The 24,196-nt window shown below is 46.9% G+C and overlaps 1 protein-coding gene across 1 annotated transcript in view; it reads left to right on the plus strand.

Moving 5' to 3' along the window:
* The window catches only part of DHX57 (DExH-box helicase 57), a 295,697-nt gene that overhangs the window by 181,971 nt on the left and 89,530 nt on the right, over positions 1–24,196 (plus strand). The window contains exons 19-20 of the mRNA XM_082251986.1: positions 5,767–5,850; positions 12,403–12,540. Coding sequence (XP_082108112.1) covers positions 5,767–5,850; positions 12,403–12,540 — 222 coding nt within the window. The remainder of the gene's footprint in view (positions 1–5,766; positions 5,851–12,402; positions 12,541–24,196) is intronic.

Genomic DNA, 24,196 nt, shown 5'->3' on the forward strand with positions numbered 1-24,196 from the left:
TCCTTCGCAGGTTACACTCGGAACGCAGCACGGTGATTCTTGTGGCACCGGACTGGCCTCGCCGGTCCTGGTACGCAGACCTCGTGAATCTGGCGGTCGACGCCCCGTGGCGTCTGCCTCTTCGAGACGATCTCCTGTCTCAAGGTCCAATATACCATCCTGCTTTACAGTCGCTGGCTTTGACGGCCTGGCTGTTGAGACCGAGGTCCTGAGGGAGAAGGGTCTCTCCCCAGAGGTCGTTCATACCTTGATCAACGCGAGGAAGTCTTCCTCTGGGAAGGTTTATTACCGTACTTGGAAGGCCTATTTTGCTTGGTGTGAGTCCAGGGGATTTTCTCCCCGCACGTACTCGGTTTCCCGAGTGCTGTCCTTCCTTCAAACGGGTGTCGATCAGCGTTTGGCGCTGGCTACGATAAAGGGTCAGGTGTCTGCGCTGGCCGTTCTGTTTCAACGTCCCGTGGCCTCCAACTCCTTGGTTGGCACTTTTGTTCAGGGTGTGTGGCATCTGGTTCCCCCTAGGAGGGATCCTCTGCCCCCTTGGGACTTGAATCTCGTTCTATCTGTGTTGCAACGTGCTCCTTTTGAACAGATCAGGGAGATCTCGTTGTCTATGTTGTCCAAAAAGGTCGCCTTTTTGGTTGCGATCACTTCGGCTCGCAGAGTGTCGGAGCTGGCAGCTTTGTCCTGCAAGTCTCCGTATCTGGTTGTTCATTTGGATAAGGTGGTCTTGCGACCTAATCCTTCTTTTCTTCCGAAACGAGTTTCGGAATTCCATCTTAATGAGGATATTGTCTTGCCTTCGCTGTGCGCGAAGCCTACACATCCAAAGGAGGTGAGATTACATTCTTTGGATGTTGTTCGGGCGATAAGGGTTTACCTTAAATCGTCTGAGTCTTTTCGAAAGACGGATTCCTTGTTTGTTCTTCCAGAGGGTCCTCGGAAGGGCATGGCGGCGTCGGCCTCTACCATCGCCAAATGGATCAGGCAGACCATTGAACAGGCCTATGCTTTGCAGGGGAAGGTTCCCCCTGTGCCTGTGAAGGCGCACTCTACTAGATCTGAGTACGTCTTGGGCCTGTCGTCATGGGGCTTCTGTAGCCCAGGTGTGTAAGGCGGCGACCTGGTCGACCGTGCACACTTTCACAAAATTCTACAAAGTAGATGTTCAGGCATCGGCGGATGCTTCCTTTGGCCGCAAGGTTCTTAGTGCGGCGATTCCCTAGGGTCCCTTGTTGGGGACCACTGGCTGTTGGGATAAGTTTTTTTTTTTTTTTTTTTATCCCCTGGTTATTTGTCTTTTCCTGGGTTGTTGCTCCTGTTGAGCACCTGTTTTTTCCTGTTGCCCAGCTGGGTTCCTTCCTTTGGTAAGGTTCCTTTCTTTGATGCGGAGACTGCGTTGCCTTTCGGCGCGGATGCGTTTCCCACCCCTCATGTTTGCACTGCTTTGGGACGTCCCCATATGTGACGAATATGAAGAGGCGGCGACTGTTGGAGGACGTAAGAGAAAACGGAATTTTTGTAAAATCTTACCTGTAAAATTCCTTTCTCTGAGTCCATCGACAGTCGCCGCCCCCGCCCCTCTTTTGGGTTTGGTTGTATACTCTACTGCTATTCCACTAAAACTGAGATATGGTTGCAGGAAGTAGGAGGGTATTGACTGAGGGGACCACCCCTTGAGGGTGGGATATGTTAAAAGCTTTAATGTTAACATATTCTGTTGCCTAGCTACTCCTTCGGAGCAAAGTCTAATACCCCCCATATGTGACGAATATGAAGAGGCGGCGACTGTCGGAGGACTCAGAGAAAGGAATTTTACAGGTAAGATTTTACAAAAATTCAGTTTTTCCTAACACAAGAAAGATGAAGGCTACAAGAAGATCAGCAAAGCTTTACCCATTAGACAGAATACCGTAGCAAAATGATACAAATATGGAACTGCAACCATCTCAGAGATGTCCAGGCTGTCCACAGTAGTTAACACCTCGACAGGAGCATCTTCTGATGAGAAGGAGTGAAGAAAATCTCCATGCACGTTCACTGCAGTTAGCTAAAGAAGAAGGAAGCCAAACTGGGGTGATTGTTTCCCGTAAACAATACTGTGTACCCTGCAGAGGAATGGCATGTATGGGTATCCTCCATGAAGGAAGCCTCTCCTAAAACCTATGCACAAAACAGCCCTACTAGAATTTGCCAGGGCCCATGCTGAAAAGGAAGACCAATGGCACTCTGTACTCCTAGATCGATGAAACCAAGATAAATGTTTTTGGAACTAATGGCTTGAAAACTGTATGGCGTTGCAAAGGTGAGGTGTACAAAGAAAAATGCATGGTGTCTACAGTGGAACATGTTGGTGGCAGTGTCCTTCCTTCTGTGGGACTGCATGAGTGTTGCTGGTTTAGGGGAGCTGCATTTCGTTGTTGTTATAAATTCACAGATGTACTGCTCTAAATTGAAAAAGATGCTACCATCACTCTGTGCCCTTGGTCATCGTGCACTTTTCCAACACGACAGTGATCCAAAACATACACCTAAGGCTGTTGCATTTGCGAAGAAGAACAGGGTGAAAATGATTCGGTGGCCAAGTAGGTCTCCTGATCTGAACCCAATCAAACACCTATGAGGAGTTCTGAAGAGACAAGTTACATAGTTAGGTTGAAAAAAAGACACAAGTCCATCCGGTTCAACCATAAAAAATAAATAAAAACCGGATTGAAAACCCTACCATACAATCATATATACACAATCCTATAACCGCTGTTGATCCAGAGGAAGGCGAAAATAAACCCCAGCAAAGCATTATCCAATTTGCTACAGCAGGGGAAAAAAATTCCTTCCTGATCCCCGAGAGGCAATCAGATATTCCCTGGATCAACTTTCCCAAAAAAAAAATTTAGTACCCATTTATATTATGTACACCTAGGAAAGAATCTAGGCCTTTTTTAAAGCAATCTAGTGAGCTAGCCAGAACCACCTCTGGAGGGAGTCTATTCCACATTTTCACAGCTCTTATGGTGAAGAAACCTTTCTGTATTTAGAGACGAAATCTGTTTTCCTCTAGACGTAAAGAGTGCCCCCTTGTCCTCTGTGTTGACCTTAAAGTAAACAACTCAAACCCAAGTTCACTATATGGACCCCTTATGTATTTATACATGTTGATCATATCCCCCTTAATATCCTCTTCTCAAGAGAGAATAAATTCAGTTCCTCTAATCTTTTCTCATAGCTGAGGTCCTCCATGCCTTTTATCAGTTTGGTTGCCCATCTCTGCACTTTCTCCAGTTCCCCAATATCCCCCCAAAAGTTGAGCATCACTGCATCCAGCATCCAGGCTCTAAAAGAGTTTGTTCTTAAAGAATGGAAAAATATGTTGCAATATGTCACCAACTTGTTCATTCCATGCCTAGAAGACTTGGTGCTGTCCTTACAAATCATAGAGGTCATACAAAATACTAGATGTAGGGTTGTGGGGTGTATTTATTTTTGCATCAACTATTTTGAGTAAAACTGAAGATTTTGTAATCCTAAGTTATATGATTAACCTTACTTTCATGTAATGGAGCTAAAGAAATGTTCGCTAAAACTAAGTTTTGTCAAAATTTTGGAAATTGTTTTTGTGTTCATTGAAATATTGATTAAAATCTTACTTTTCAAAAGGGGTGTACTAATTTATGCTGAGCATGGTATATATATATATATATATATATATATATATATATATATATATATATAGAGATATATAGATAGATATATATATATCTATATCTAGATATAGATATATATTTATATACAGTGGGTACGGAAAGTATTCAGACCCCCTTAAATTTTTCACTCTTTGTTATATTGCAGCCATTTGCTAAAATCATTTAAGTTCATTCTTCTTCCTCATGAATGTACACATAGCACCCCATACTGACAGAAAAACACAGAATTGTTGACATTGTTGCAGATTTATTAAAAAAGAAAAACTGAAATATCACATGGTCCTAAGTATTCAGACCCTTTGCTGTGACACTCATATATTTAACTCAGGTGCTTTCCATTTCTTCCGATCATCCTTGAGATGGTTCTACACCTTCATTTGAGTCCAGCTGTGTTTGATTATACTGATTGGACTTGATTAGGAAAGCCACACACCTGTCTATATAAGACCTTCCAGATCACAATGCATGTCAGAGCAAATGAGAATCATGAGGTCAAAGGAACTGCCTGAAGAGATCAGAGACAGAATTGTGGCAAGGCACAGATCTGGCCAAGGTTACAAAAAGATTTCTGCTGCACTTAAGGTTCCTAAGAACACAGTGGCCTCCATAATCCTCAAATGGAAGATGTTTGGGACGACCAGAACCCTTCCTAGAGCTGGCCGTCCGGCCAAACTGAGCTATCAGGGGAGAAGAGCCTTGGTGAGAGAGGTAAAGAAGAACCCAAAGATCACTGTGGCTGAGCTCCAGAGATGCAGTCAGGAGATGGGAGAAAGTTGTAGAAAGTCAACCATCACTGCAGCCCTCCACCAGTCGGGGCTTTATGGCAGAGTGGCCCGACGGAAGCCTCTCCTCAGTGTAAGACACATGAAAGCCCGCATGGAGTTTGCTAAAATACACCTGAAGGACTCCAAGATGGTGAGAAATAAGATTCTGTGGTCTGATGAGACCAAAATAGAACTTTTTGGCCTTAATTCTAAGTGGTATGTGTGGAGAAAACCAGGCACTGCTCATCACCTGTCCAATACAGTCCCAACAGTGAAGCATGGTGGTGGCAGCATCATGCTGTGGGGGTGTTTTTCAGCTGCAGGGACAGGACGACTGGTTGCAATCGAGGGAAAGATGAATGCGGCCAAGTACAGGGATATCCTGGACAAAAACCTTCTCCAGAGTGCTCTGGACCTCAGACTGGGACGAAGGTTTACCTTCCAACAAGACAATGACCCTAAGCACACAGCTAAAATAACGAAGGAGTGGCTTCACAACAACTCCATGACTGTTCTTGAATGGCCCAACCAGAGCCCTGACTTAAACCCAATTGAGCATCTCTGGAGAGACCTAAAAATGGCTGTCCACCAACGTTTACCATCCAACCTGACAGAAGTGGAGAGGATCTGCAAGGAGGAATGGCAGAGGATCCCCAAATCCAGGTGTGAAAGACTTGTTGCATCTTTCCCAAAAAGACTCCTGGCTGTATTAGATCAAAAGGGGTCTTCTACTAAATACTGAGCAAAGGGTCTGAATACTTAGGACCATGTGATATTTCAGTTTTTCTTTTTTAATAAATCTGCAACAATGTCAACAATTCTGTGTTTTTCTGTCAGTATGGGGTGCTATGTGTACATTCATGAGGAAGAAGAATGAACTTAAATGATTTTAGCAAATGGCTGCAATATAACAAAGAGTGAAAAATTTAAGGGGGTCTGAATACTTTCCGTACCCACTGTGTATATATATATATATATATATATATATATATATATATATATATATATATTTGTTTGTTTGTTTTTCCCCCGCAAAATGGAATTACCCTTTAACCCATTTGTGCCTGAGGTTAAAAATGTTTTAAATTTGCGCATAAAATTCATGTTACCAGCAATATGATATAAATAACTCCTACATCACCATTGATCCAATATTGGAACAAGAGGCATTAATGGGTTAAATATAAGTATTGGAAGCATATATGTACAGCAAATTGTTACTAAACACTCATCCGGAAAGTTACTGCTCCATTTTTATTAAAAGGTCCTTTTTAATGAAAATATGGTTTCCATATGTGTAGGGCTGGAGTAACGTCATGAAGGAAAACCCACGTGCCGGTTTCCAGTATTGCCGGGACAATTTTCTGTCATCGAGGGTGATGCAGGTAGGTTGTTGCTGCTATAAATAGTGTATGTATATATGTGTGTGTGTGTGTATATGTGTCTTTTGGCTCAAATGCTGGTCTGCGGACCAGACATCGAAAAAGTCCTTGACTTATCTCCCCTTTCAAGGAGATCACCTGTTTGGAGCTACCCTGGATGACATCATTAAGGGAAGGGGGAAAAGAGTACTTTTCTTCCGCAGAATGTAAGGAATATTGTAATCAAGCGCCCAGGACTATGAAGTTTTAAATATTGACCAATCTAGGAGTAAGTAATTGCTGCTAATTCACTGCAAATGTCTGCATAGAAGTAGTAAAAAAGAACAATCAGCGCAATACTTAGTAATTCCCAGATGGTATTAATTATAGGTAGTGATCTACCATTCCACAACACAATTCAGGGTGCCTTTAAGCCAAAAAGTGCAAGTGCAAAAAATTGAGTAATATGTACAGTGCCTTGCGAAAGTATTCGGCCCCCTTGAACTTTGCGACCTTTTGCCACATTTCAGGCTTCAAACATAAAGATATAAAACTGTAATTTTTTGTGAAGAATCAACAAGTGGGACACAATCGTGAAGTGGAACGAAATTTATTGGATATTTCAAACTTTGTTAACAAATAAAAAACTGAAAAATTGGGCGTGCAAAATTATTCAGCCCCCTTAAGTTAATACTTTGTAGCGCCACCTTTTGCTGCGATTACAGCTGTAAGTCACTTGGGGTATGTCTCTATCCGTTTTGCACATCGAGAGACTGAAATTTTTGCCCATTCCTCCTTGCAAAACAGCTCGAGCTCAGTGAGGTTGGATGGAGAGCGTTTGTGAACAGCAGTTTTCAGTTCTTTCCACAGATTCTCGATTGGATTCAGGTCTGGACTTTGACTTGGCCATTCTAACACCTGGATATGTATATTTGTGAACCATTCCATTGTAGATTTTGCTTTATGTTTTGGATCATTGTCTTGTTGGAAAATTTTTTATTTTTTTATATATATTTATTTACATATATATTATTTTTGATTGATTTTCTGAATTTTTGCTCAATAATATTTGGAGATTCTTCACAAATATGTTTTAGAGACATTGGATTATGTTGTTTGAAGGTATTTTATAAGGTGCGGATAGTTGGTTGGATATTTCATACTGATCTGCACTTTAGGGATATCTTCCAGTAAGCTGGTCATTTTTTGCCCTGCACTTTATTTTTGCACATCTACCTCCCAATATTTTTTTATGAAATTGAGTGATATTGCACAGTTGGTTGAATAATTTTTGAATTGCACTTTATAGATATTTTCCAGTAAGCTGGTCATTTTTTCGGAGTGTATTTTTTATTATGAGAAAACTGAACGATTTTTGCTTCACATAGATTTTACTCCATATATGATTATTTTGGTATTTATAAATATATATTTTTTGCACTTGCACTTTTTGGCTTAAAGGCACACTGAATTGTGTTGTGAATGGTAGATCACTACCTATAATTGATACCATCTGGGAATTACTAAGTATTGCACTGATTGTTATTTTTTACTACTTTTCTTCCGCAGGCTACTAAGGGCAAGGACCCTCGTCATAGAGGTGGGCCATCCTTCTCAGCTCATACGTTTTTTTTGTCCCTCAGGGGCGACTGACAAGGGATCAAAGCCATTTAGGGCCTCCTGTGGTGGATCCAAGTGAACTTGGTCTGGCAATTAGAGAGCGGGCTTATCCAGACCCATGGATAAGGCTCCTTCAGCATGAAGGTGTGCCCTCACCCCGTATCCAGGGTGGGGGTACGTCGTTGCTGATTTCCGGACCAGTGGACTTCCCTGGTACAAGACAATTGGGTCCACAAAGTCATATGGTCTGGCTTCAAGATGGAGTTTCGCTCTTACCCCCCCCCCCCCCCAGCAAGGTTCTTTCCTTCCAACTTGCGGCTATCCCCCGATTGCTTACAAGGTCTATTTGGGGTGGTACAAGACCTGTTACTTCAAGGGGGGATTTCCCAGTTCCGACATCGGAACGTTTTCAGGGTTTTTACTCAAACCTGTTTACAGTTCCCAGGAAGGAAAGCAAGGTGCATCCAATCCTGGACCTCAAGGCAACGAACTGCTTTGTGCGGGTGCAGAAGTTCAGAATGGAGTACATTCGCACAGTGTTGGCATCCCTGCATCATGGGGAATTTCTTACCTCTATTGAAGTCAAGGATGCTTACCTTCATACTCCAATATGTGCCGATCACCAGCGCTTCCTCCGCTTTGCCGTGGGAGAGGAGCATTATCAGTTTGTGGCGTTACCCTTTGGTCTCGCCTCTGCTCCTCGGGTTTTCACAAAAGTGTTAGCCCCGGTGCTAGCATTTTTACGCCAACATGGGATTGCAGTACTGGGATACTTGGATGACCTCCTTCTGCAAGCGAAGTCTCCTACTGCTCCGGTGGAAAATCACCATTCAAATTCTGAGGGAGTTCGGCTGGATTCTGAATTTTCAGAAGTCTACTTTGGCACAAAGCTGGACTATCTGGATCTGACTCTGGACTCTGCCTTAGCCAGAGTGCTCCTTCCTGTGGACAAACTCCAGAAACTGCAGGCTGCAATATGTCTCCTGCTGTCCAGCAGATGGTCATCCCTCCAGACTTGCATGCAGGTGCTGGGCCTGATAGTGTCTACCTTTTTGAGGCGGTTCCGTTTGCACAGTTCAATACGAGGTCCCTGTAAAGGGAGATTCTGGCCAAATGGGACAAGACTCCGCTGTCTCTGGACAATCAGACCTGGCTGAGCTGGGAATCAAAGAAGTCCCTGATATGGTGGCTTCGTTCACCAGCGCTTCGGCTGGACAAATCCTTCCTCCCCTTGTATTGGACAGTGGTCCCGACGGATGCCAGCCTGTCCGGCTGGGGAGGCTTCCTCGGCAAAAATTCTGCTCAGGGGATCTGGACACTGGAAGAGTCCAGACTACTGATCAATGTCCTGGAACTCAGAGCGATCAGACTGTGCCTGGAACATTGGACGGATCGTCTTCAGGGATGTCCATTGCGCATTCAATTGGACAATGCCACGGCCGTTTCTTATGTCAATCACCGGGGGACACAAGAAGTGTCCTGGCGGCTCTGGAGGTAGCTGGCATTCTAAGGTGGGCAGAATGGTTCGTTCAAGCCCTCTCAGCCGTACACATTCCCAGGGTGGAAAACTGGCAGAAGGACTACCTCAGTTGGCAGGCGTTGGACCAAGAGGAGTGGTCCCTTCATCCGGAGGTGTTTCATCCGTTGTGTCTCCGGTGGGGCATTCCCGAGGTGGATCTGTTGGCATCCCGGCTCAAGAGGTGCAGATGTTTGTGGCTTGGTCACGGGATCCTCTGGCGAACGCCACAGACGCACTGGTGGCCCCGTGGGGACAGTATGGTTTGATTTACGCCTTTCCTCCTCTTAAGTTTCTGCCAAGACTTCTACGCAGGATCTAGGCAGAAGGGATTCCGGTCATCTTAGTGCCCCAGGCTGGCCTCGCTGGGCTTGTTGCGCCGATCTGGTCGCTGACGTTCCTTGGAAGCTTCCTCTCAGGGAGGATCTGCTGTCCCAAGGACCAATCTTCCATCCTGCTTTACAGTCGCTGGCTTTGACGACTTGGCTGTTGAACGCAAGGTGCTGAGGTGTGTCTGAGTCTGTGATTCCAACGCTGTTAAAAGCTAGGAAATCTACTTTTAGGAAGATCTACCATCGTACGTGGAAGACGTACATTGCACGGTGTGAGTCTCTTGGGTTCATCCTTATTCTTTTTCGGTGGCTCGGATCTTGACCTTCCTTCAACGGGGGGTTGAGCAGAAACTGGCCTTAAATACTATCAAGGGCTAGGTGTCGGCCTTAACTGTCTTCTTTCAACGGCCCTTGGCCACACACTCCCTGACGTGTACTTTTCTTCAGGGAGTTTGGCACTTGGCTCCTCCAGTGCAGTCTTCGTTACCGCCTTGGGACCTCAATTTGGTGCTCTCAGTCCTCCAAAAGCCTCCCTTTGAAAATCTTCAGGAGATTCCCCTGCTTACGCTGTCCCAGAGGGTGGCCTTTTTGGTGGCTATCACCTCTGCGCGCAGGGTGACGGAATTGGCGGCGTTATCCTGTCCACCTTACTTTGTGGTTCACAGAGATAAGGTGGTTCTTCGCCCTTGTCCATCGTTCCTTCCAAAGGTGGTCTCTGATTTTCATTTGAATGAAGACATTGTGTTGCCTTCCCTGTGTTCCAGGCCAAAACATCCAAAGGAAATTGCTTTGCAAGCCTTGAATGTGGTCCAGGCGATTACGGTGTACCTGGCAGCCACGGAGTCTTTAGGAAATCAGACTCAATATTTGTGCCCACAGATGGGCCTCGGAAAGGGTTATCCGCTTCCTCTGCGAACATTTCCAGATGAATCAAAAAGACAACAGGTCCCCTGGAGGGTGGGACTTTGGATGGCAAAAACCAGGACTTGAGTGATATAGTGTCAAAGTTTATTACATAAATATATAAATTCCAATATCATACAAAAAAGTGCAGACACAAAATACAAGACATATTAAAAAACATGTGGCCAAAAATATACGTCACAGAGAGTAGAGATGGCTGGGATGTCCTAAGAAAGACCAGATGCGTTTCGGTGGATAACCTTTCTCAGTGGTCCAAAAGGAAAATCTCAGACTTGAGGAGACATCAGGAATGTGTAATGACGGCACGTTTCCAGATGAATCAGACAGATGGTGGTTCAGGCCTGTTCCATCAAGGGTCAGGTTCCTCCTTTCACTGTCAATGCGCATTTTACTCAAGCGCTCGCTGCCTCCTGGGCCTTCCGTCATCAGGCGTCCGTGACGCAGGTTTGCAAGGCGACCACCTGGTTGTCGGTGCACATTTTAACACAGTTCGATAAAGTGGATGTGTTGGCATCTGTGGATGCTTCCTTTGGCTGCAAAGTTTTGCAGGCCGCTGTTTAGAGGACCTGGTCCTCTTTGAGGGTGTATTGTTCTTTTCAGGTAGGCTCCAGTTGTTTTGGTTGAGCTCCTGTTTACCTGGTTGGCTATAGTTTAACCTTGGGAATTTATTTTTCGCTGTTCCCACCCCTCATGTTTAACACTGCTTTGGAACGTCCCAATGGTTAAGAAGATCAGGAGCTGTGTCCGTCAGTGAACGAAAGAGAAAATAGGATTTTTGACTTGTCGCAAAATCCTTTTCACTGAGCTTCATTGACGGACACAGCACCCCACCCTTGTGTGGAGTCGTAATCCTTCTGACACTGCTTATAACAAAACTGAGCACCTATAGCAGAGAAGAGGGAGTATGCCCCCTAGGACTGCACATAGGCGTAGCCAGACTTCTTTTCTGCCTAGTGTTCTACTCCTCTAGGGGGCAGTATAACCCAATTGTTAAGACCAGGAGCTGTGTCCATCAATGAACATCAAAGAAATGGATTTTATGGTCAAAAATCCCATTTTTGTTGCCAGGAGTTTAGACATTAATGGCTGTGTGTTAAGTTATTTTGAGGGGAAAGCAAATTTACACTTTTATACAAGCTGTACATTCACTATTTTACATTGTAGCAAGGTGTCATTTCTTCAGTGTTGTCACATAAAAAAAGATATAATTAAGTATTTACAAAAATGTGAGGGGTGTACTCACTTTTGTAAGATACTGTATAAACTGTTATCTTCTTCCATACCTCACCATTGGACCTGTCCATCAAACACCACCTGTCTGTCCACCTGTCACTCCTGTGTCTTCCACTGCCCTAGAAGATCCAGCCGGCCCTGCATGAGATGGAGTGTGCCGATGTCTGACGTCATTGCGCACACCACAATCACCCGAGAGATGTTCCCTAGAGGAGACACTCCACCTCCTCGTACTCATCAGTTTGCACTACAGGCAGCAGTATGAAATGGGGAAATGCCACCTGTAACACGCCATAAACTGATGACACACAAAACTGCTGGAAAAAAAAATCTTGGCCGTCAATTTGCCACCCCTCTTAAAGTTCCGCCTGGGTCCAATGGACCCAGCGGGACCCATGGTAGGGCCGGTCCTGCATTTTATGGACACTGAGGTACATTTATTAAGCAAACTAGCAATACAATTAGATGCAAATCAGGCTGCCTCCCATTCAGCAATGTCTCTGTGACGGCTTTAAATTGTTTTGGCAATCCCAGCACCTATAACCCTGGGCAACCGACCAATCGATTTTAAATTTCTGAGACAGATTTGTCACTGAAAATGAGATAGATATTCACTCTAAACATAAGTATACCTAAGAAATGGTCACAGTCAGATTTTATTTTGATGCAGTGCTACTTTAGAGCTGCTGAGAGAGAAATGTATGAGTTAGGCTAACCCCTTAGTAAATCTGTTGCACTGTCCACTGCTTCTGGTTAGCATTGCCTTGTTGGGTGACAGAATTGGTAAATGTCTCCCAATGTATTAATACAAATTATACTGTGCATAGAAAAAACATTTTTAAAACATTTACACACTTTGACAAATTATATTAAGCTGATTCCCTGATAACAATTTTACATACCCTTAAATAATACACTCAATATCTATTTTGGAATTTTTACATGCTTTAGGAAATAGCTAGTCTGAAGAGACAGTTCACAGAGCTGCTGTCAGATATTGGCTTTGTGCGGGAAGGTCTTCGAGCTAGAGACATTGAGAAGAGGTGCTTCCAGAAAGGAGATGGAGTCAAAGAAGCTACCGGGGAAGAGGTATGTAAAAACCTTAATAACCCTCCTACCCTAGATCTGTCACTTGAATCACTTAATTGCATTTTTTAGATTCACAACATATCTGTAAATGTTTTCATTTGTGAATCACTTTTTCGTTAAAAATCTCATCTGTAAATCTCTATAACAGAAAAGGGCTCCTGCTACTCCAACCAAGAAATATTTTAGGTGTGTTAGGTACAGTCCACACAAGCCTCACAATAAATGTGCATATAATAAATATCACACCATGCTATATTTAAAAAAAAGCCTACATATAAAACAAGTAAATCCGCTTAATAAAAGCACAAATACAGAATTGGTAGCTTATTGACATTTTCTTTTAAATATAACTGCTTTAGCAACCAATATTTAAAAATGTCCATATCCACTATGGCAGATTTAAAATAAAGCTTTTTTCCTATCCATTAAGGGACACTGGAATTCGGATACTGTTAAGATTTTACTGATGCCTACAATGGATTTGGCAAACAAAAAAAACTGTAGTGCATTCCAGGATAACCCCTCCTATTCCCAGCTTGCCCCAGTTTTTTTCTTGTGTCCTAGGGGGATATATATCTTTTCTTCAAGCTTTCTTTTTAACTGTTCTTTACTAGCCTTTGAACTTTTTCTTTGGATTCTTCTTCTATTGACTTCAGTCAAGATCCCTCACTGCATCGCTGCTTGAGTTGGTCCCTGCATCTGCAGCTAAATTTTGTGCCCTGACCCCACTGGACTGCAGATGTGGAACTAGCCAAGAATGTGACCTTCAGGCACTGGGCTTTACACATTGTGGCACTGTCCAGACCTTATTGTACTGGTAAAAATTAGCCACAAAGCATATCCAAAGTCCAAACAAGGTTGTTATCATTAAGGATTCTACTGACAGGAAGCTGTCAGATTCTGCTTTTTGCCTGACTTTGGCTGTGATCTTAATCTTCCAAACCCTGGCAGAATAGGTTAGATCCTCTAAAAATTATCTCTCCACCTCTCTTATTTGAGCTTGTGACTCAGATATTTTCAGCCCTAGGCTTCAGCTGTGATGGCCTAATATAACAAATAAATTTTTTTGTCCAGTATACAGTAGATATAAAAAGTCTACACACCCCTGTTAAAATGTCAGGTTTCTGTGATGTAAAAAAATTAGACAGAACTTTTTCCACCTTTTTAATGTGACCTATAAACGGTACAGCTCAATTGAAAAACAAACTGAAATCTTTTGGGGGGGGGGAGTAAAACTAAAGAACAAAAAAAAAAATGCGGCTGCTTAAGTGTGCACACCCTCTTGTACCTGGGGATGTATCTGTGTTCAGAATTAAGCAATTGCATTCAAACTCATGTTAAAGAGAAGTTAGTACACACCTGCCATAATTTAAATTAAAGTTCAGCTGTTCTAGTAAGTCTTTCCTGACATTTTCTTAGTCGCATTCTACAGCAAAAACCATGGTCTGTAGAGAGCTTCCAAAGGATCAGAGGGATCTCATTGTTAAAAGGTCAGTCAGGACTTCCTGTTTGGTCATGGAGGAGTGAGGACGCTCCCTGTTAGTGCTCCCGCTCCCTGACCACCATAATCGTCTATTATACTTCACTTTCGCTGAAATGAGCTTCCACAAAAGCAGGAAGACGAAAGGAAACCCAAAGCCACCTCCCGCAGGCTCCTATCAGAAGCTTTTTCCCCGATCCCTCCAGCTCCTAAACGAGAACATCTGCGCCGAGCCCGGAGCTGAGATCCGCAGCACTCGCATCGCCCACCCAGTGTCCCGCCTCACACCCGGCGCCGCTCCTTATGGCGACCCAAAGCCCTATCTCCGTGGCCCAATTCAACCCGGCGGGCATCGGCGGCATTGACCAGGACATCTGGGCACTTCTCCGGTCACTCCCCACCAAGACAGACCTCGAGGCCATAGTGGCGCAGGTGACGGAACAACACCGCTAGGACTTCCTCAAACTAGGCGCAGAGGTAGCCCACATAGAAACCCGCCTGGCGAGTGGAGAGACGGCGGTCAGCGCCCGCCTTGAACAGACTCAGTCCTCTCACGACGAAATCCTCGCCGAGCATCAATTGCGGTTGGAAGACATGGAAAACCGGAGCCGCCTGGATAACTTGCGGCTCCGGGGCATCCCAGAGGCCACTGGTGCCGAGGATCTACAGGACATCGCACGGACCATATTCTCCCTTGTGCTACCGCCGGATTCAGCAGTACCCCTCGAAATTGACAGGGTGCACCGGGGCATGGGCGCCCGCTCCTCTGATCCTGCCAGACCACGTGATGTCATCTGCCGCCTCCATCGATACACAGCAAAGGAGCAGATAATGAGGGCGGCATGGACGAAAGGCCCCCTCGACTACGCTGGCGCATCAGTGTCGATCTTTCCGGACATAGCCTGGGGCACTCTGCAGCGTCGGGCTATGCTGAAGCCACTGCTGGAGCAGCTGAGGCCGCCAGACATAACGTACCACTGGGGTTTCCCCCTTCAACTGAACGTACGGAAGAAAAATGCTACATTCCATCTCCGCAGGCACGCCGATCTACCAGCGCTGTTCACCTTCCTGGGAATAGACCAAGTACCCCTCCCAGACTGGCTGGCAAGAATCCCGAAGCGAGACCCCCGTCCTGCTCCAAGCGGCTCTTCGCGATCATTGCCACGACGCCAATGCGGGCAGAGGAGGATCTCGGGACCCCAACCTCGGGGCCCAGCAGGGGTGGCTTCCGAACACTGATTGACTTTGGCCCCGGTCCCGTGATTATGGCCCCCTCCTGGCTTATTTTATTTTTACCCACCCGAGCACCCCCCTGCCCCCCCAACACATGAGCCGAGACCACGTGGTCGACACAGCATGCTCCGAGTGCCCTTTCCCTGGCTGGAGCTGACCCTCCCCGGCCTGTCCCCAGCTCCTTGGCTTCAGTAACGATGTACCCCTGGGTCTCCCTCTCTCCTGGGACTCCGTCTGCCCAGTTGGGTGGCACACCCGGGGGGCAGAGGCTATCGGCAATCTCCCCTGTCTCACCCTGTACCCAACACCCCACTGGGCCCTGACTGAGATGTCCTCATTTACCCCATTTGTGCCGCCCCAAGAGAGGCGATACGAGGAGGACGGAGGGCCCCAGTCCCCCATGGGGGAGCAACGGACTCCTGGACTCAAGACTTCACAAACGGGGCCATGTCGGTCCTTCTCCCTGAACAGGGAAAGCAGCCACTACACAGGGACAATGGGAATTGAACTGTCTATTGTATGCAATGTTATTTTACTCCCCCTGATCCCATACAGGTTATAGCTTCTTTGTTTTGAGTACACCGAATGCCAGGCCGCGGCTGGCATCCTGCTGGGTACATAGATCCCCTCCCCAGTCCCCGGGTGACCCTTCCCCCCCACCTCAGTCCCTTCCCCCTCGTCCCGCCCTGTCTCCTCCCCTCAGCACCCCCCCCCCCCCCCGTTTCCTCCAATTCCTCCTCTTCCCCCCCCCCCCTCCTGGGGTGTTTTTATTTTTATTTTTTTTGGTATATATACCTTTACTACGTCGGTCCCCCTGCCCCCACTGGTTGCAGCCTTTCTGGACTTCGGGACTCGGCCGCTAGCGTGGGGCTTTGTCGGACAATCAGCGGTGCACTTTCAGGCAAATCCACTGGGCCTGACGATTGCATACCCCTTCCTCCACTGATTTTAGGGGGCTGCGACGGAGCACGGCGGGGGCGCCCTCATCCCCCCCCCCCGTCATCCTTTTCCCTTATCCTTCCCCCTGCCTCCATCCCCCCTCTCCTCTACCCTCACCCCCCCCCTCCGCCCTCACCTCCACTGCCCCTTCCCCCTTCTCCTCCCCTCCCTCTCTCCCCCCGTCCGCCTTTCCCCCCCTCCCTCTCCCCCCCACCCTTCCCCCCTCCCCCCTCCATTCTCTGCCCACCTCCTGGACCCCCCCCCAGTCCCCCTTCCTCTTCCCCTCTGGCTCTCCCCCCCCCCCCCCCCACACACACACACCTCTCCACTCCCTTTTTTTTTTTTTTCGTGTCCATGAGCTCGGGCCTATCTCAGACCGGATCCCAACTATCATGATCTGGGATATTCTGCATTAGCTATCAGTATTTTGTACCTTCTCTACCCGTTGACCAACACCATAATTGTTTAGTGTTCATGTTTGCATTGTATTTATGTTGCTTTAACGGGTGCTTTCTTACGTGATGTGTTACCATGCAGTTTTGATTTCTTCCTCCTCCTTGAGTCTATCATTCTCTCACTCTCTTATTGAACGTTCATTGACCTCCACCGTCTCCGCTCTCCGTGGTCATTTGCGGATGTCTGGAGAGATGACTCTGGACGCGTGTTGTTTGTCAAGGGCCGACTGGGCTCGGTGGTGGTCACGCTGGTGAATCTCTACCTGCCCAACTCCGACCAAGTGAAGTTCTTGGACACGATACTCACGAAATTGGCGGACATCACGGAAGGCTCGATTCTTGTGGGCAGCGACTTCAACCTGGTCCTCGACCCGATCCTTAATGCCTCCCGAGGGGCCTCACATATTTCTTATTCGGCACAGAAGAGAATTAAAAAGAACCTACAGGCCTTCCTACTAGTGGATGCCTGGCGGGTTATGAACCCGACAACCGGGGATTACACTTTTTATTCCCCGCCGCACGACTCCTACACGCGCATTGACCTCTTCATGGTACTACAGGCCCTGCTGACCCAGGTTATCCCAGTGTCAATAGGCTCAATTACAATCTCGGACCACGCCCGCGGTGGTCCTTGAGCTAGATCTGAGGTCCCCAGTGAGGCGTCAGTCAGTGGCAATGGAGGCTTAACGACAGCCTACTCCAGGACAAGGCAGTCCTGGAGGAGGTGCGATCAGAGCTGCGGCAGTTTTTCACTACCAATGTCCCACCAGAGAGTCCTCCCATGATGGTATGGGAGGCCCACAAATGCTTTATCCGGGGATCCTGATCAGAATTGTCACTAAGAAAAAAAGGGAGGGGATGCGGAAGTTCCAGGACCTCCTCACCCGCATTAGCTCTCTAGAATCCGCCCATAAACGCTCCCAGGCGCACTCTGCCCTACAGGAGCTCACTGTTCTCCGCGAACAACTCCTCTCCATGACCTTGTTTAAGGCGAGAGCCACCCTGGCCAAATGCAGAAGGGAATTCTACGAACATGGGGATAAGTGCGTCAAGATCCTAGCGCACGCACTTCGCGAACAGAGAGCGCAGATGTTCATTCCTGAAATAATGTCATCTTCACAGCGCAAGGTGCAGGCTACGGAGGAGATGGCAGACGTCTTCCGTCAGTATTATACCTCTCTCTATAACCTACCCGCTGGAGCCACCTCCTCTGCAGACACTGAGACTCGCGAAAACATCAGGGAATATATATTCGAGCCTCTGGCCTCCCCAACATCCCCAAGGAAGCCCTGGAACTATTGGAGGAGCCGCTGCAACCTTCCGAATTCGCCAGGGCCCTGGCAGAGACGAAGGGAGGTAGAGCTCCAGGCCTAGATGGCTATTCGCCCACATATTACAAGTGCTTGGAGGGCCTTCTCTCCTCACACTTTCTGGAGGCATACAATTCGATTGGCAAGGGAGCCGTATTCCCAGTGGACTCGCTTAGAGCACACATCACGGTCCTACCAAAGGAGGGAAAAGGCCCTCTCCTCTGCCAAAGCTATCGACCCATCTCACTCCTAAACACCGATCTGAAGCTCTTCACTAAAATATTGGCGTCGCGGTTGGCCCTCCACATACCCCAATTGGTACATGACGACCAGGTGGGGTTCGTGGCCACACGGGAGGCCAGGGATAACACCACGAAGGCCATCGACCTGCTTCACTTGGCCTCTGCTGGCAAGACCCCCTTACTGATCCTCTCGACGGACGCCGAAAAGGCCTTCGATCGAGTGAACTGGCAGTTCCTTGTAGAGACTATGGAACACATAGGACTGGGGCAACGTATGATGTCATGGAATAGGGGCATATACTCCAGGCCCTCGGCAAATGTCCAGGTCAACGGGGTGCTCTCTGGCTCCCTCGATATGGCCACTGGGACCCGTCAGGGGTGCCCCTTGTCCCTCTTGATCTTTATACTGACCCTGGAACCCTTCCTGTGGACGATCCGGGCCAACGATGACATCTCGGGGCTCCCTGTCTCCAAATCTCTTGCGCCGAAGGTAGCAGCGCGTATGCCGACGACCTACTCTTTTTCCTTACCAAACCGCTTCTCTCACTTCAAATCTGGTGCGGGAGTTTGGTATATACGAGAACCTGTCGTCGTATAAAATTAACTACCAGAAATCCGAGGCACTCCCGATTGCGACTTCACCTGCTCTATCTGCACTACTCAAGGCCGACTTCCCTTTTAAATGGAGCTTCTCCCATATCACTTACCTGGGTATATCCCTACCGAACTGCTCTACTCGAATATTCAACTGCAACTTCCCTCCCCTACTGACCCAGATCAGAAGGGATCTGGATGGGTGGGGACGGGGCATGTTCTCATGGTTGGGGCGTTGTAACATCCTCTAGATGAACGTAATGCCCCGTCTGTTATATGTACTCCAGGCTCTCCCAATCGCTGTCCCTCAGGATTTCTTCAAAAAAGTGAAAAGAGCGTTCAGGGAATTCCTCTGGACTAGGGGACCCCGGAGCCCCTTCTCTGGAATCTGGCCTCACCACGAAAGTGGTCGCACTCCACCCTACGATTGGGGCTACCCTATCTAAGATCTAGGAAACTTTCCCAGGCAGGCCGACTGGCCCCGCAGCTGTCCCCCTTGCTCTCGATCGCTGAAAATCCGGATTTTTCGCCGGGGACAAATGACCCCGGCTTCCGTACTCTGAAAGCTGCCGGTATCCACCAAGCGAGACACTTTGTTTGAAACGGATGCTGGGTGTCTAGAGACACCTTGTGCTCAGATCGCGCCTTCGGCGCTTTGTCCTTCTGGCAAAAGATCCAGTTGGCTCACTTTTTACACTCGTTACCCACTGCAGCCTCCTTCGCAAGAAGCCTCTCGCCTTTTGAGTAACTCTGTGCAGAAAATGCCCCACTGCGCCACACGATCTCTCTGCTCTAGGGCATGCTGTCCTCCCCTGAACCGGACTTCAGGCCTCACTACATCAGACATTGGGAATGTGACTTAGGCCTATCCTTCTCCGACTATCAAGTGGACCATCTCCTGTTTTTTGCGTATAAAACCTCCATCTGCTCTAAATACCAAGAAGCTGGATATAAATTCCTGACCAGGTGGTACTTGACACCGACTAAGCTACACAAAATGTTCCCATCCTGCTTCAACCAATGCTCGAGATGTGGAAAAGAGGAGGGTATGCTTCTTCATATTTTTTGGTCCTGCAACAGTCTCCAACCCTTCTGGTCCGAGGTGTTGCGCATCTCTCAAAAATTTACCGACCACACCCTCACTTTGGAACCGGCCCTCTTCCTCCTACACCACAACGAGTTCCCAAGGGAGGCGTACCGGAAATCGATGCTGCCCCTACTGCTGACAGCAGCCAGGAGCTGCATTCCCCAGTGGCCATGTGGCTACGCAAGGTGGCGGCTATTAACGAAATGGAATATCTCGTGGCAGCTGAACGCGGCACGAGAGACAAACTCACCAAGCGCTGGCACTACTGGCACGAGTCCAAGCTCTCCGCGGAATACGGAGACCTGGTCTCGGAAGTATAGCGCCATCGATGGGTGGCCATCCCCATGGCCGCACTCACCCTCTCTCTCTCTCTCCCTCTCTCCCTCCCCTCTGCCCCCCTTCCAACTTTTCACGCCCTCTGGCCCATTTGTCAATTTAGTTGCCTTCCCTCCCAAATACACCGGCCCAGCGGGCAGGGACACCACCTCTCTCTCATTCCCTCATGGGGCAAGCTAACAATCAACAAATCCCAGGGAAAATTAGGTAGTCACTTCTTAACTCGGGATATACTCCGCTGCTCCCGTATACCGGCCACCTGAGAGATGCCGGCGGGAACGAGTATTATCCCAGAGCAGTGCCGCATGATCATTTTCCCCTCTCCAAACTCCCAGATAACACAAGCTCTCATTGGTACACGGTAGTGACCTCTCAACAGGGACCTGGGTTCCCATGGACTGTTTTCTGCTCACAGAATCACAGGTGTGTTATTCCCTGGGATACCCCTTAAGTTCCCACGGAAACGGTCGGAGGCCTGTCTCACCAGTCACATTGGTCTGCCCTCGGCATTAGCCCCTGACCGAACCGTGCTCCCTTGGTCACATACTACAAATAAAAAACTTGCAAGAGACGCCTGGGATACCTCCACTCCTGGTTCCCCTTCGGGGCCCAACCTTGATAGAGGCCGCAGGGGATCCTGCCCCCCTACACACTAATCGCCCCTTGCATTCCATGACTTGGCTCCCCTCGTTTAGCCGGCGACTCTCCGCAACCTAACCCAAATAACCCTCAGGTCAGACTGTTAAAGGCTCTGCCCTAGCTACTCTTTCCTCCTCCCTTCTCTCCACCTTCTTCCCCTCTTTGTCTTTCCTATCCCCTCCCTACTATATGCAATACATAGGCTCCCCGGAGTCTCATTTGTTCTTGTTAATGTATACTTCTACTGTTGATTGAAATGTCCCCCTCAGGGTTTCTGTGTGTACTTGCTTTTCAAAAATTCTCTCAAAAAAATAAAAATAAAAAAAAAAAAAAGTCAGTCAGGAGAAGGGTACAAAAGAATAAGCTATATACCATGGAATACAGTGAAGACAGTCATCAAGTGGAGAAAATATGGCACAACAGTGACATTATCAAGAACTGAACGTCCCTCCCAAATTGATGAAAAGACGAGAAGAAAACTGGTCAGGAATGCTGCCAAGAGGCCTACAGCAACATTAAAGAAGCTTCAGGAATATCTGGCAAGTACTGGCTGTGTGGTACATGTGACATGTGACAATCTCCCATTTTCTTCAAATGTCTGGGGTATGGAGTGGCAAGATGGAAGCCTTTTCGTACAAAGAAAAACATCCAAGCCTGGCTACATTTTGCAAAAACACATCTGAAGTCTCCCAAAAGCATGTGGGAAAACGTGTTATGGTCTGATGAAACCAAAAATGAACTTTTTGGCCATAATTCCAAAAGATATGTTTGGCGCAAAACAACATTGCACATCACCAAAAGAACATCATAACCACAGTGAAGCATGGTCCTGGCAGCATCTTGCGTTTTGGGCTTCAGCTGGAACAGGAGCCTTAGTCAAGGTAAAGAAAATTATGAACCGTTCCAAATAGTCACTATTGGCACAAAACCTTCAGGCTTCTGCTAAAAAGCTGAACATGAAGAGGAACTTCATCTTTCAACATGACAAGGACCCAAAGCATACATCCAAATCAACAAAGCAATGGCTTCACCAGAAGAAGATTATAATTTTGGAATAGCCCAGAGAGAGCCCAGACCTGAATCCGATTTGAAAATCTGTGGGGTGATCTGAAGAGGGCCGTTGCACAGGCGATTTCCTCGCAATCTGACAGATTTGGAGTGTTTTACAAAGAAGAGTGGGCAAATATTGCCAAGTCAAGATTTGCAATGCTGATAGACTCATACCCAAAAAGACTAAGTGCTGTAATAAAATCAAAAGGTGGTTCAACAAAGTATTTTATACAACCATATTATTTTAGTTTTTCATTTTTACTTCCCTCCACCAAAAAGATTTCAGTTTGTTGTTCAGCTGAGTTGTACAGCTTATAGATCACATTAAAGTTGGGAAAAGTTCTGAAATAACTTATTTGTCTCATTATTTTACATCACAGAAATCTTACATTTTAACAGAGGTGTGCAGACTTGTTATATCCAGTGTAGGTCTGTAGTCTGTACAGATGTATAGAGCACTCTAGTTAAGGTGGTGGGAAGTGGATGCCATATCCAAAAAGAACCTGACCTGCTTGGCCCTCGAGAACCATTATCTCTTTAGACCTACACTTGGTACCATTATAAAGGAGCCCATGAGAGGCAGGAGTGTACGTCAGCCTCAATGCAGGAGGTCAGCTGACTCCCATCCTGCTTTTTCATCTACTTTTGCGATAGGTGCCTCTAGGCCCCCATAACCTGACGCTCAGCCAATATGGCGAAGTGTCAGAAACAAGCCCACTAAACCAAAACTTCTGCATGAGGGTGCACCCGAAATTGGGGACCTGTTTGTGAATCCTTCTGGGTTTATAGTTTGTAGGCATTCTTGTGCAGTGTGTGCCTCTTTAGGGTTTTAGGTTTCCTTAGCTCTAGCACTCTCCTCAGCTGTCCCCTCTTTTTCTTGTGCTACTGTACAGATTTATGTACAGTATCTCACAAAAGTGAGTACACCCCCCACATTTTTGTAAACATTTATTATATCTTTTCATGTGACAACACTGAATAAATGACACTTTGCTACAATGTAAAGTAGTGAGCGTAAAACTTGTATAACAGTGTAAATTTGCTGTCCCCTAAAAATAACTCAACACTCAGCTTTTTTGGTTGACCATGGCGAGGCCTGTTCTGAGTGGAACCTGTCCTGTTAAACTGCTGTATGGTCTTGGTCACCGTGCTGCAGCTCAGTTTCAGGTTTTTGGCAATCTTCCTATAGCCTAGGCCATCTTTATGTAGAGCACATGACACCAGGAGGGAAAATGGCTAATGGGGCCCAATTTGGACATTTTCACTTAGGGGTGTACTCACTTTTGTTGCCAGCGGTTTACACATTAATGGCTGTGTGTTGAGTTATTTTGAGGGGACAGAAAAGTTACACAGTTATACAAGCTGTACACTCACTACTTTACATTGTAGCAAAGTGTAATTTCTTCAATGTTGTCACATGAAAAGGTATAATAAAATATTTACAAAAATGTGAGGGGTGTACTCACTTTTGTGAGATACTGTATCTTTTCTGGTCCTCTTATTCCCATCTCTGGTTCCCTTGCACCAGTCTCAGCTTGGACTCCAGAGCCAGGCTTGTTCAAGTTACCAATCTCTGTATCAGAGAATTTCCCTTTTCTTGGGGTCTGTTAGTCCCTTAGTAGTACCTAATTCCCTTTGCGTTTCCTCTGTCTACAGGGGCCCTCTGACTTACCAATTCAGTTGAAGTTGCACTGCATTGTCTTTACCACCTTGAAGCAATGGGGTTCTTCCAATGTCAGAGACAGTATAGCTCCTGTGATGAATGACACATGAGGCTTGGTCTCGCATTCACTGATCCCTGTAAGGGTATTCCCCTGGGAACCTTTTCCTCTCAACTGGTGGACTCTGGCCTTAGAGCTGTGTCTCCCTGGATTGTTGTCAGACAAACACTAGTTTGCTGTTGTGGGTATCCTCTGTAAAAAAAAAAGAAAAAAAAAACCTGGGGATGTCTTAATGACATTTTGAGTGCCTCCATAAGTGGATCCCCTTTCCTTGGCTGAATTGCAGCCTCTGCATGAAGGTTCTATCGCCTCTTCCCCTGTTTTTATCTTCGGTCAGGTGAGTATTCTCTGCTCTGCTACCAAGATTCCTGTTCCTTGCTCCATGAATGCTGATGCTTCACTGGATCAGTGGTATCAGGAGCCTTCCTAGAACTATGCCTTGTGATCAGGATTAGGCAGGATGGCGCCTTAGCAGGATATCTCAGGGTTGTCTCAGAGGCTCCTTTTGCATACCAAAGAACATGTTCTGCATCATCTTCAGCTCTGCCTGCTTATTTCCACCTCCTCTAC

The sequence above is a fragment of the Pelophylax lessonae genome (assembly GCF_965119305.1).
Source record: "Pelophylax lessonae genome assembly, chromosome: 3".
NCBI classification, from domain to species: Eukaryota; Metazoa; Chordata; class Amphibia; order Anura; family Ranidae; genus Pelophylax; species Pelophylax lessonae.